The sequence below is a fragment of the Anser brachyrhynchus genome (genome assembly GCF_964034855.1).
Source record: "Anser brachyrhynchus genome assembly, chromosome: 6".
Classification (NCBI taxonomy): Eukaryota; Metazoa; Chordata; class Aves; order Anseriformes; family Anatidae; genus Anser; species Anser brachyrhynchus.
This window is the reverse complement of record NC_137700.1, coordinates 37,772,811-37,786,191: the sequence shown is the minus strand read 5'-3', so window position 1 is coordinate 37,786,191 and position 13,381 is coordinate 37,772,811. Positions and strand designations below refer to the sequence as shown.

The 13,381-nt window shown below is 40.1% G+C and overlaps 1 protein-coding gene across 3 annotated transcripts in view; it reads left to right on the top strand.

The window, feature by feature from the left end:
* SHTN1 (shootin 1) overlaps positions 1–13,381 on the top strand; it is a 61,776-nt gene that overhangs the window by 26,108 nt on the left and 22,287 nt on the right. For all 3 annotated transcript variants that reach the window (XM_080597618.1, XM_080597619.1, XM_080597617.1), the window contains 2 exons: positions 325–406; positions 2,450–2,544. In XM_080597618.1, coding sequence (XP_080453744.1) covers positions 325–406; positions 2,450–2,544 — 177 coding nt within the window. The remainder of the gene's footprint in view (positions 1–324; positions 407–2,449; positions 2,545–13,381) is intronic.

Below are 13,381 nucleotides of genomic sequence, written 5' to 3'. Positions count from 1 at the left end.
CTTTTTAACCAGGTGCTATGGTGCCTCATCCTGAAAGACTCAAAAGATTTTACATTTGTAGCTGTGGCTGGTACGTGCTGTGAGAATGGACCATGGGAGTGCCGTGTGAAGGATTGGTTCATAACCTTTTAATGCTGTCTGTGATAGGGATCTGTAAATTAGGGTGAAAATTCTTCCTATCCCACAGGAAACTAACATCAAGCTAAACCTAAGAAACAAAATTACTGAAAGCGAAATGTTGCTTGCAATGTGTAATGTGTTGTATGCCTTATGCCACTAATTAAAATAGTCTTATTTTTTAATTTGTTCTTTATAATTTTCTAGGTGAATAAAGTGAAAGAAGAAAAGGCTGTTTTGACAACAGAAGTTAATAAGCAGCAAAAACTGTTGGAAAAATGTAACAGAGGTGTGTGGTCTCAGCAGGTTTTGTAAATGTTTGAATATTCTGCAAAGGATATATCAGAGTTTTTATGTTATAGTTCAAAGGACATGTTGCAGAACAGTGACTATAGTCCAGATCTGACACTTGGTCTCATTGCTACAGATGCCGGGTAAACACATGGACTGTTCTAGACTGTCTCTACTCCAGGAAAATGTGCCAGTATAAATAGCAGGTTGAATGGGAGAATAGGAAGACTTTTTGCTCTGTGGCAGAAACAGCAGAATAGGGCAGACACATTCCCACTGCCTGAAATCGTTCTGATTTATTTTCAAGTTGTTCCTCTGCAGTTGTGTTCTACCTGCTTACCCAGGGAGAAAAATAAAGAGCTCTCAAAACTTTTCCAAGGGTTTCTGAAAGTTTTGTTGGGTAAAGGGAACTGCCAAGGCTGCTACTGGATAACTGACACAGAAGAATGAAATGTTTTATTTTTTCTGAAAAAGAACAGCCCCTTGTTTTAAGTTTGCCTGTTATCCAGAAAAGATGAGTTACACAAGGTTAGGTCCTAATGTGCTGGCAACATAAAGCAAGATTTTTTTGTATGCTTGAAACGAGTTACTGAAGTATCTTTTTGATACCTACTGTATTCTGTGTCTATGTGGTGCTGTCTTGGAGCTATGCAATTGATACATACAGTCGGAGTTGGTGAATTTATCTTAAATATAAGTGTGGTGGTTTCTTTTAACCATCATTTTGAGAGTCAGATGGGCTGGGATGTGTATCCTACTGTCTGGCCTATGCTTACCTTTAAAAATTGTTGTTACACTTGCTTCTAAAGAAGCAAGGAACTTATGTAAGATACTGTTAGAAATCCAATGGCATCACTCTGGACTTACTGTCTTTGGCCAGTAAGAGCTAAAGCTTATTAGGAAAGTACAAGCAGTCAGTGAGACAGAATTTGTATATGATGCTTGATCTGGACTGAGATGTGTTTGGAATAGTTTGGGGAAGCATGTCCCATAGTTAGCTTTAGCCACCCATGTGAGGCTTGCTTTTGTGAGCACAGTTTAAATACAGGCAATGCAAGATTGCACGGCTTTCTTCTTCAGGCCCCTTGAAATCTCTTGCAAAGGGATGTGCCAAACCTCCCTCAAACCAGGTAGGCAAATACAGTTGCCTCCAAAATACCTTGGTAGGTTGAACAAGGCTCTCTGGAGACTTTGATTGCTGTTGCCCAAAGAGGTAAGCAAGATACTATCTGTGGTACCTTCGTGTCTGTTATTGGAGTTTTGAGCTTGAGCTCCACCAGAAGATGCTCTCTCTACCTGTAGTTATTCCTCGACTGGAACAGGTAACTTGATCCTTGACTCATAAGTATCACTCCATACAGATGAAAATGTTATTTATATGTCAGTCTATTCACTAATAAGAGTCAACAACCCTGGAGCAACAGGAGAGGGAAGAGGAGAAAAAGTGAACTTTTATGCCTGCCTGGATTTCCTAGGATAGAGAACCTGTTCCCTTTTCTGGGTAGACTATTCTAGACACCCAGTTGTCACGTACTCTTTATTACATCTCAAAGAGCAGTGATGAGAAATAGTAATTCTGTGAGAGTTATCCAGAAAAAAATATAGATATTGTTTAATTCTCATTTTGCAATTGTAAGCTATAAATATTCTGGTGTTTTTTTTAAGATGGTAGTAGGTAATATGTAGCCTATAAGCTTCATAAGAAGGGGGAAGAAAATCACATCCTATTGTAGGCAAAAAACATTCTAAAAGATTTTTCAAGTGTTAAAATACCTGTATGTGCAGATGTGCATGGGGCGATGATGTGCATGCACGGGTATAAAGTAGTGTGTATGTATAGTGAGGTTTAAAGCAAAACGGATAAATATTGCAGTGTGTGCTGTATGCAGAAACATAAAACTAAGTTATATCTTTGTTCAAGGATTCACGGTACTGGGGAAACACAGCCTATCTGGATAAATCAAGCAGTACTTTCTTCTTATTTGATGGTTTGTTATCCATTCTGCTTCTAATTCTGATTTTCTTTCATTCTTGTAAACAGTGTCTGTGCTGGCCGTAGAGGAATACGAAGAGCTTCATGTAAACTTTGAACTGGAAAAGAACCTACGGAAGAAAGCAGAGTCGTTTGCCCAAGAGGTGAGCAATTAAGTAAAAGGGATGTCTGGCCAAAACCTTACTACTAACATAGTTGACTTGATTTCAGTTCCTCGTTCTCATAGAAATATTGGCTTTGAATTTCCACGCACTACTTAACTAACACACATACTTCATCTGTAAAATGGATTTACTATTTCAACAGAATTTATAAACCTTTACAGAATTATCCATGTACTCTTACCTCTGTCTTTTTTTAAAGTGCAGCTTTAAGTTTATTATGGGCTTAATCAGCTACAACATTTCAGTAGTGATTGGGTCTGGGAAAGATGAGTTGCCTTTCTACAGATACAATTTAAAGCATTTTGTTTTTCCTGGAGAAAAAAAAAGTGAATTCACAAAAAAAAAGTAAAAAGAAAGGTGCAAAATACAGTATTGTTTGAGGTTTATGCAAGTTTGGCTACTTATTTAAAATATGCTTTTTGAATAACCTATTGCAAAGAACATTCTAGTTGGGGAAAAAAAAACAAACAACCAAACAAAAAACAAAACAAAACAAAAAAACCACAAACATTGCTTCTGTATGCTAAAAAAGGTATGAACTCCCAAAGAGGAAAAGAGGTGCTGGATAGCATTATGGAACGGCTAGCAATTCCACAGATGAATTCTAGCTGGCGAAACTCTTTGCCTCAGAAAATGCTGCCAAACTCTTTCATTCTGTTGATAGAGCAAAGCCTGATAAAATTATAAGGGTGGTGTTTTGTTTTGTTTTGTTTTGTTTTCTTCCTCATGTTTTTTCTGTTTGCAGTTTGGATTTTGAGAGCTCTGTACTTGGGTTATGTTTTCAAGCTTTTCTAACCTGTGCCCTGTGTACAATGTTTTCCTTAGTAAAAGTTGGACTTCCTAAGTAATTGCTTTTTAAGGAACTCTGTTTTTTAAAGAAAGCCATTATCCATCAAAATTACAGGTAATTATTATTGAAATACTGTAAATAAGGAAAATATCTGATTTCAGATTTTGAAACCAGGGCTGCCAGTAAACAGATATTTAGCCTTCAGGAGTCAACTTTGTCTGTGTAGAGAGCTCTTGTGCTTTCTGTTTTTGCTGCTGCTGTTTTTTTTTTTTCTTTTCCTCTCTCTCTTTCACAAAAAGATATTTATTTGATTACTCCTGTACATCTAACTGCATTCAGTCAATGACAGTAAGCAAGGGCATATATTCATTTGGAAACTCTACAGAAAACACTGAAAGTGTTTATTGTGTTCTGTTAATCGTGTGTGTTGTGCTGGCTATTTGATTTCTTCGAGTATGAATAGAATAACAACATTTTAAACAAAACATTTTGTGGGTTTGAGATAAACTGTATACAAATTAAAAAATCTGGAAGCAAGGGGTGAGGAAGTCGACCAGATGTTGCTTGTGCTCGCTCTCTCTGTCACCGTGTGCTCTCTCTGACTGTGCCATGTACAGAGGTTGAAGAACTTCATGGCAGCTGAGCCAAGGGTACTGCTTCTCTTTCTCCTTATTCCACCTATTGCAGCACTTCCCTGTTCACCCCTTTGTAAGGCCACTGCGGTGACCCTCCAGGAAACACATACCTACAGTCTCCTGCCTGTTGTCAGTATCTCTGCCATGTGTCAAAAATAGAACTGTACTTCAAGCAAAGCTCAAACAGCTGACATATTTTTTTCCCAAGAGGAGAAGAAATGATAGAAGTGAAAATAATTTACTAGTTATTAAAACTAACTCTAATTTGGGCTATGGAGGTGGACGTTGCAGAACACTGTTAGAGTCAATTGATGTGAGAGAAAAATCGCTCAAGAGCAGTGATTTCTGAAATCAGAGACTGTATGTACAATCTCCTCCAGACTCCACTTTTACAGAGCTCTGTGAGATGAAGCCCAAATTCATCTGTGCAGAGCTGGACATCTCCCTTGGCCATGGCTTCAGTGCCATTGGGGCATTTAGATTTTGGTCAAAGGTTCACTGTGGGTTTTTTTTTTTTTCAGAAATAAAAAAGAGACCTGCAAATTTCAGTGAAGTTATTTACAACAGACACGTTTATTAGCAACTAAACGTTTTTAGGCAAAATGTTTGTGTTGTTTAAATATTCATTTGGTTTTTTTTGTTTTTTTCAAGACTGTTACTGGTCTGTGCAGGCATTAATTTTTTTAGCAGTTTTTGTTGGCTGTGATGTCTGCAGAACTGCTATTTTCAGAAAATAAATTTCTAAGAATTAAGCACATTCATTTAGCATGCATTATTACAACATCTATTTTACATCTCTTACTGTTGCTCGGCTTTTTCTTCTGAAGTAGGGAACAATGACGTGCTTCTGTTCATTAACCGGCAGTAAAAGATTGTATGTAAAGGTCTTACATCTCTCAGAAATGAGTAATTTGTAATTGCATAGTTAAGTTGGTTTTCAGGTCATAAAAGAATATTATCTGATACTCTGGGCCCAGAATGTTGCCTTTGTTCAGATTCATAACTGCAATATTCAGACAGCTACACATTTTGAAAGATGATATTTAAGGTATTTTTAGTATTTGAATAACAAACCAACAGGCAAATTGGTTAAGTACAATGCCAAAGAAATCCAGGTTATTTGTGAACAAGTACATGTTTTTTTTTTTTTTGTGCCATTATTTATGGATGTGGAAATATGCATAAATGAAATATGAAAATATGGGCTGCTGTTGTGGCAGATTGACAATGTAGCTCTTCAGCTGAGGCTTTTCATTCCTTGAAGTCCTTCCGGCGTTTGTTAGGACAGTGAGCTTCAGGCCTGCATTAGTCTTCCCTTTGTGTACCTCTTTTCCTTTTGTGTCATGCAATTCAGAAAGATTTTTGGATTCTTTTTTTTTTTTTTTTTTTAAAAATACAGAAGCGTGTGACTACAAAGCCACCGCTCAGTTGTGGTTGGGGAAATGGCAGTGTTTCAAATTAGTTTAAAAATCTGTGATTGTTGGCCTGGCTTCCCAGTGGAAGGCTTTCACTGGCCTTCTGTTTTCTCTGCCCATATAAAAAGTTTCTTTGAAACACAGATCCTGCTGGATTTTTTGCTTGAGTTGTACAGAAGGCACAGCGGTTTGTTGGGATAAGCCGTGCGATGCTGAGGGAAGGGAGGACTTCGAGCAAAGGGCAACACCCTGGGCTGAGTGCTTCGTGCTTGACTTGCTCGGAGTGCTTTGAGAAAGGAACCGATCCCTGAGTAATGCACATGCCACTGCAGTGCTGTGGCGTAGTCTGTAGAATAGCACATTTTAGCATGTTGCATTAGTTCAGGGTATCTCCAACAGCCTGGATATGGACGTAACATCTACAGAGGGTCTTGTTTGGTGGGGGGCACGTCGACTTTTTCAGGGCTCAGGCATCTGAAGCCTCCCCTGCCAGGGGTGTTGGCCCATGGGTTCAGATCAGCCCCCTGCTCCTCACTGTGGCCTCCTGGGCTGCAGCTGGAGGAGCCCACGCGAGTGGCTGGCTCAGACTTTTCCAAGGGATGCCCTTTCCATCCTGTGCTTCTGCAAGAGATGAGGATTTGCCCCAGGATGTGAGCAACTGGGAGTGCAGGTGTGACAGAGAACAGAAGGTGAGTGTGTGCAGGAGCAAGTGCAGGCAGGGGGAAAAGACAGGGAGAGGGAGGGAGCAAGTGCACATGGGAGTGAGAGAACACTTGAAAATCAGAGCTTTTGATTAAAAAAAAATCAAATACAGCTTTAATTATAGTCATGCTGCTGGCACCACCATAATATATATTTAATTAATCAAAAATGATCCAACTTCAAACATTAGAATTCATGCTCTTTAGAGGTTCTAAAGAAACTGAGTAAATATTGTCAGCCGTGGTGTGGAGAGGGGGAAGGAAAAAGAAAGAGGGTTTGAAGTGAGTCACAATCCATTGTGAAAGGTACAGGAATCTGCATAAAAGAACTAAATAAATAGAGTGTGTAAGGGGCGGGGGCATGGAAAAATCTGTACCTACCTGAATAAAACAGGGTTGTTAACACAGGAATCTTGGCAAGCTTAACTAGAATTCTAGTGTCATGTTTTAAGAGACACTTTAAGATCTCTCAGCTCTTTGTAGAGCAGTTTATAAGCAAACAAAGGAAGGCAGAGAGTATCTTGAAGGCCATCGCAATAATATAGAGGCTAGCCCTGAAAAGCACTCTTCCACAAAGATGAGCAAAATACAATACATTCAGCCAAAGCAAGCCAAAAGGGGTGGAACACAGTGCAAGATGTAAATTGAAAGTCTTAGCAATGTGAAAATCCCAGGAGTTTAACAAAAATAATCTGGCATAAATGGTTTATTAAGCATACAACCTGCCTTGCAACAATATTTTGTAAAGTGAACGGTTTATTACTGTCGTGTGTGCTGGCATGGGGACAACCCCTGCACCTAAAATTCCTTTGGAAGCCTCCCCGAGAAGAGGCAGCATGCTCTCAAAGTTAGTGGCGAGCCCCTGTTTTCTCTTCGCTGCATCTCGGGTAAATAGAAAGGGAGTGTTGAGCTGTTAGGTAAAATTTTAGGGTTCCTCTCACTTCTGTGACTAGCACAGGCTTTTTTCAAATCACGCAACTTGGAAAAAATGAAGGGCTTCCCAAGTGTTTATGGTTATCTGTGAAATATTTTGTGGGTTGAGAGGTTGCATTCAAAGGAGCTGTCATCCAGATGTATTGAAAATGAAAGTGAGTCTGTAACGTGCGTTGTTCCATCTTTCCCTGACTTCCCCCCAACTCTCAGCACTTAGGGATGCATGCAAAAAGTAGGCTATGCCTACGTCTGTGTTTGTACTTATCTATAACGCAATAACATCTTTGCATTTCACTTGTTTACCTCAAAATGTCTCTATCCCTTACCTGTGCCAGTTCACAGCTGACATTACTGGGACTGAATCTTCCAGTATTGAATGATAAAAGGTGGCTGTTATTTTATAGGAAAAATTACTGCCCTTCTTCACAGATGTCTGCACTGCTCATGGGGTTGTGTGCTATGAATTTTGTTGTCTCAATGACTTGTGCTAGACATGAGCTCTCAAAGAACTCTTCGTTAGATGCATTTGTGACCTTTTGGGTTAATTTGTGAGGACTTCTGCATTAACGTGCTACATCTGTGAGAGGATACAGCAAACCCAGCATTCCTAGAGAAGTCCGTGCTTACAAGTACTGTGCTCTGTGCATTACCAATAGTTGGACAGAAACTGGTGGCCAAAGATAATTAATTTGCAGTCCAACTGATTGAACTGGAAATAATAGTTAAAGAGACATGGTAAGTGGTTAGTACTTCAATTCACCTAAGCTTGAATGTTACCACTTTTGAAGCATGATGCAACACTAACACGTTTCATCAGGCTTTTTCCCCAGAACAGGCTTGTGAAATGGTAACAGATGTACGTTCTAGGAAACTCTCTCTTTGGTCTTTCTCTCTCTTTGTGTGTCTGTGTCTGTTCAGGCACTTACTCTATCGGGGAAAAAAGTGAAGAGGTTTCCTCCTCTTTCATGTGGTGTGTGATCTATTTCTGAGTATATTAGATGGTGTCTAAATGCTGTAGGACTGTGAGCCTTACAGCTTGTATTTCTACACTTGTACCGTGGCAAAAAGAAAACTGTTAACTATGGGAGATTAGAAGATGAATAAATAAGTAACATAAGTAAAAAAAGAGAATCTTTTTTTCTTTTCCTTCCTTTATTTTGAGCCTTGGGCAGTTGTAGTTCATAAGCAAATAATGGAAGAGTGCTGTAGTTTGACAATCCCTCTTCTATGAAGCAGGCTGTGCAGTAATACTGTGTTTTTTAGGAAGTCACAATGCCGATGAGGATTGTCTTCTCACCTTTGAAATACAAGATCCAAACACCTCTTTGGTGAAAAGCAACTGTTGGGCGTCAAATAGGGTTAACTCACCTACTCCAGTTCCCGCATTCTGAGTAAATTAGTTAGACCTCTTCTTTTCAGCCACAAAACTTGATAATGCTCTGTCTTGTAAAAACAAAATCAGATCTTAACAATAACTATTTTGCATTATCTGGAAAGAGGAGAGTGGCTGTTGGCTGCTGATTACTGCACGTTGCTTATACTTGTGTCCTGTTTTGTGATCAAGTTGGTCAATTTTCTATGGCAGTTTGAAAATCTAGTGTTAGTTTTTAGCACCGCTGAAAATCCCAGGCTATGAGGGTCACAGCGCATTACTAGAAATGCATCGCTGTGGTTTCCCATACGTCACATCATTTTTGTTAGCTGTCGGAGCAGTCTTGTCTTTGTCTGACATCTCATGATAGTTACTCTATAGAAGCAGATCTGAGGCAAGAATATAAGCACCAGATACAAAACTTTCAGATCAGAGTAATGCCACGTGCACTTAAAGCTAAGCACGTGCTGAAGCAAGTTTTTTGGATTGTATCCCAACTATAGAACCCATTTATTTGGTGTAGCTTTTCTCCTGAGTAGCACTTCAGAAACCTATGAACACACTAAAACACAAAGGCTTTGTAACTCCTCCTGGGCAAATGTCATTGCTTGATATGCGGCATTGAGCCTGAGTGTAGAGAGAGCATTTCTAGGTCAGTGTCCAAACTATGGTTGAGTTTCTTAATGTGTTTTAATGAGATATGTCTGTTTCTCAGCTCTTCCATCAAAAAACACTAGCCATTGTTTCCTGCTGTAAAATTCATATGCAGTGAAGCTTACAGGCCCAGATGTCCTTCATAAAGCAGCACGGTTAAGCAGTCACGAGGTTGAAGTGTGTGCGTATATATTTTTTTCCTGATTAGCCACTGAACTAAAATCCACACCTGGAATTATATTTTGAACCAGAGTACCTCCTGAATTTAGAGCCACGTAGTGCCCTGTCAAGCCATAATCTGTCAATCACTCTTTCTCCCACATCACATAAAATCCTGCAGACAGCCTGTTCCTTTGGGGATGTACAAGTGCCTTGAGCCTTCCTCTTTTGGGGACTTACTTCACTTCTGGACACAGGAATATAAGGCTTCAGGGTATCCATATTGCAAAAGACATTGTCTGCTGTAAATTATGGCACATGTAAATGGATGCTTTACCACTCCATGAGGATGATGTGTTGATTCCTCACGAGGGGATGGAGCAGTGCTGCCAGGGATTTGACATGAGGACCAACTGGTCAGTTGACTGATTTTGTTCTCTTTCCTATTTGAGGCTTCCAAGGTTTGACTCTGCCTTGATACATACCTGTCTTGGCAGTGCTAGGTTAAAGGTTGGACCAGATGATCCTAGAGGTCTTTTCCAACCTAAATGACTGTATGATTCTATTGGTACTGTATTTATAGCTGATAATGTTTCCTGTTGATTTTTCTTTCACTTTATGCTGCCCATGATTACGTTGTTATAGCAGTGCTGCGGTACTTGGGCATTATTCTTCTCTTTCAAGCTGGAGCTAAGCCAAAAATGTTATTCCATATAGTGAGTACTCGAATGATTTATAGGAACATAACAACGTATGGATATTGAAGCATTTCCTTTGGCCTCATTTTGCTCCTGGGAGAAGTGGTAGTTGGAAAGCATCCAGTTGTACTCTGAACGTTACTTGAACAAGGATCACAGTTCCCAGGGACCTGACACCAGCAGAGTTGCTTTCTAACTTTTCTTAATGAGGAAGAATTCCTTTGGTAACTCTGCTGTAAACAAAAACCAGCTGCAGCAAACGTTGTGTGGGTAACGGTTAGAGCAGGGCTCTGAGAACGAGGTGTGGCCTCATTGAGGTCAAGGGAAGAGCTTTTATTATTTTCAGGATTTCATCCCCCCTCTCTTTCTCCCTCCCCCGGTTTTTGTGCAAACCCCGCCGATGGAACGTAGCCAAGTCCCAGATTTTCTGCACTTCAGAGCTTCCGTTTGTGAACTCGGGGAAAGATGTGCAGCTGGTTTGTGCAACACTTGGAGATTTTTAAAAAGATGATGATAGGTGTAAGTCCTTTGTGGTCTGCCTTTAGTCGCAGTCATGGTTTCAGTAGATTTCCCCAGCACTGACTGATGTTTTTAGCCTTGTTTGGGATACTCTGCAGGTAATTGTCTAGCAGGTGCCAGGGTCGGAACTAATCCATCAATTGGTTAAGTTCCACCTGGTCTAAATAATCCTGTTAGTAGCTTTTTTGTCCTTTCAGCAGTTGCTTTAATTAATATTCAGGGCTGTGCAGGCAGATGGGTTTCTACCCTGCTGAAGCAAGAAGTGACTGTTGTCAATTTTAAATTAGAATTGATTTGAAGGGTCTTTTTTTGTCCCATTTCAAACACACAGAGCAACCTCTCAAAAACTTACGATCGGCTCATCACCAGCTCTCTTTCTGCTTTATCAGCCCTGACCATCTTGTCTATTTTGTCCTTTCCGTTTAGAATATGCTGGTACTTCAAGTTACAGGCGTGTAAGTAACTTCTGGAATGGATGGGACTCCCCACTAGAGATTGGTTCCCACATGTTTGATTGCAAAATTAAGTTAAAAGATATTTGGGATTTTTTTGGTGGTGAAGACCCTTTCACATTTATTGTAAGCAGTGACATATTCACCATATCGTGAAAAAAACTTACAAAGTGAATGGAAAATGCAGGACTTCTTGTGAAAACTTCCCAATGAAAAGGTTTCATGTAGTTCTTCAAGAGAACTTTTTAAATTTCCTTCTAGAAATGCATGTAACGAAGTGAATATGTGTTTTCTACACTTGGTGAAGTATCTGCTGAAGTCATTATATGCGATTTCTTTTTGTTTTGGTAGGTTTCTGCTCCTTCAGGCTGGAGCAACCCTGTTCTGCTGGTCTTAGTGACAGAAACATAGGGAAAAATCTGGAATTAAGGCCTCAAAACACTTCTCCAGTTCAAAATAAATAAATAAAATGAATAAAACTCAGGTTTTCATGTTGCTTTGAAAGTTCACTGTAGATAAGCTGTCCAGTTTGCACAGAGGTGGCTTATAGAGAGATGTTGATTCTTTCAGGGTTAAATAACTTTTTGACTGATTTAACAGGAGACAGGAGGCTTTGATACAGCGTTGAGTTCTGTAGTGAGGATTAGAAAACGGGACTTCTGAGGAGTAACTGAAGAAATTGGGGTTATTTAGTCTGGAGAAGAGGAGGCTGAGGGGAAATTCTACTATTACCTGAAAGGAGGTTGCAGCGAGGAAGGTGTCAGTCCCTTTTCTCATGTGACAAGTGATAGGACACGAGGAAATGGTCTCAGGTTGCACTGGGGGAGGTTAAGATTGGACGGTAGGAAGAATTCCTTCAGAGACCGTGGTCAGGCATTGGAACGGGGCTGCCTGGGGAAGAGGTGGAGTTCCCATCCCTGGAGGGGTTAAGAGGTGCATGGATGTGGCACTAGGGGACATGGATAGTGGTGGGACTTGGTGGGTCAGGTTGATGGCTGGACTTCATGATCTTGAAGGTCTTTTCCAACCTAAAAGGTTCTATGGGTCAGAGGTGTAGTCTAAAGCATGGTTTTTTTTTTTGTTTTTTTTTTTTTTGTTTTTTTTTTTTTTTTCCAAAGAGCAGTCTCTTTTAAGAATTTAAGATGTTAAACAAATAGCAGAGTTGCAATACCAAAGCAAACCCTTACAGGTTGGTGTGGGTAGCTTTGATTCCAACCTTTTAGCCTCTAGTACTAGAGTCTGTGTTCATTGTTTCCTTTTCACTGAATGCTTCCAGTTCTTATGACTTCCCTCATGGCACTGCTTTGCCCGATGAAGTGTTCACTATTGGTTTTATTTGTATATAGACATCGAGTCAACATCAGTTGACTCTTCTTGGCATGCAGGGTCAAGCAGGATACGTTGTGAGTTCAGCGCAGGCAGGGGGCTTCTCATGCTGTACCTACTGTTAGAAAGAGAGTTGCTTTCTAGAAAGACTCAGTTAAAGTGTCTGCAAATCACAGGGCAGAGTGCTCACTTACAAATCTGAGTCAGATGATGTTTCTTTACAATCTGACTATATTTTAAAATCAGCTGGCAGTGCAGTAGCACTGGGCAGGAAGAAACCATTCATCAGCATGTAGTGTCTGTAACTTTGGCTTGTGAGTAAGTAGTGTGGGAACCTGGAAAGATCTCATGGAACTTTTGTGTTTCTAATATTTTATTTTAAAACTATCTTCTTGCTTTTGCTGTGCTATAGGACAGTGTTTCAACAGTCCGAGGGAGTCTCTGGCTGTTCTCAGTTCTCCTGCCATAAGTGGCATGCTTTGCTGGCCTGTGCACACTCATCTGCAGTCTTGGCGTGGCCCGGTCCCCATTGCTGCTGTAACAACAGGGACAGGATCCTGTGGAAGCTCTTGTTGCTTGGTGGGCACCCAGAGACAGCAGGATGCAGAATAAATTCACTGAGTAATTTTTGGGGCGGGAAATGGTTGTTGTTTTGTTTTGTTTTTCTCCAAGTTCCCAAACATACTGAAAGGAGCAGATCTTAGGGAAACTGCACATGCTGACAGCCTCTGCATCTCTCAGGTGAAGCCTAGAGAGAGGTGTGGTATTTGTGTCAGCGTCACGCTTCTAGACTGTTGGATTTTTTTTTTCCTAATGTATCCATTCCCTGCATCAAAAATATAACTGGTGAAGAGAAAAGAACACAAGCATTAGAAGTAGAAGGCTGAAATTGATCTGAAATGCCTTTTCCAAGGGTGTCTACACACTGATTACACAAACATGAGCTGAAATTCATTTCCCAAAGGCACTTCATCATTCACATACCCAGGTAACAGTACAGTAAGAGGGCTTTATGCCAAGGCTTGCTGATGTGTATGAGATGTCTATGAATTCACAAGCTATTTCTTCCTTCACCCTGAGTTCTTTTAATCTTTCCAGAGCTCCAGAATTGGATTATTCATGTTTCCAGGAAACAAAATTCAGATGTATTTAAATTATTTAC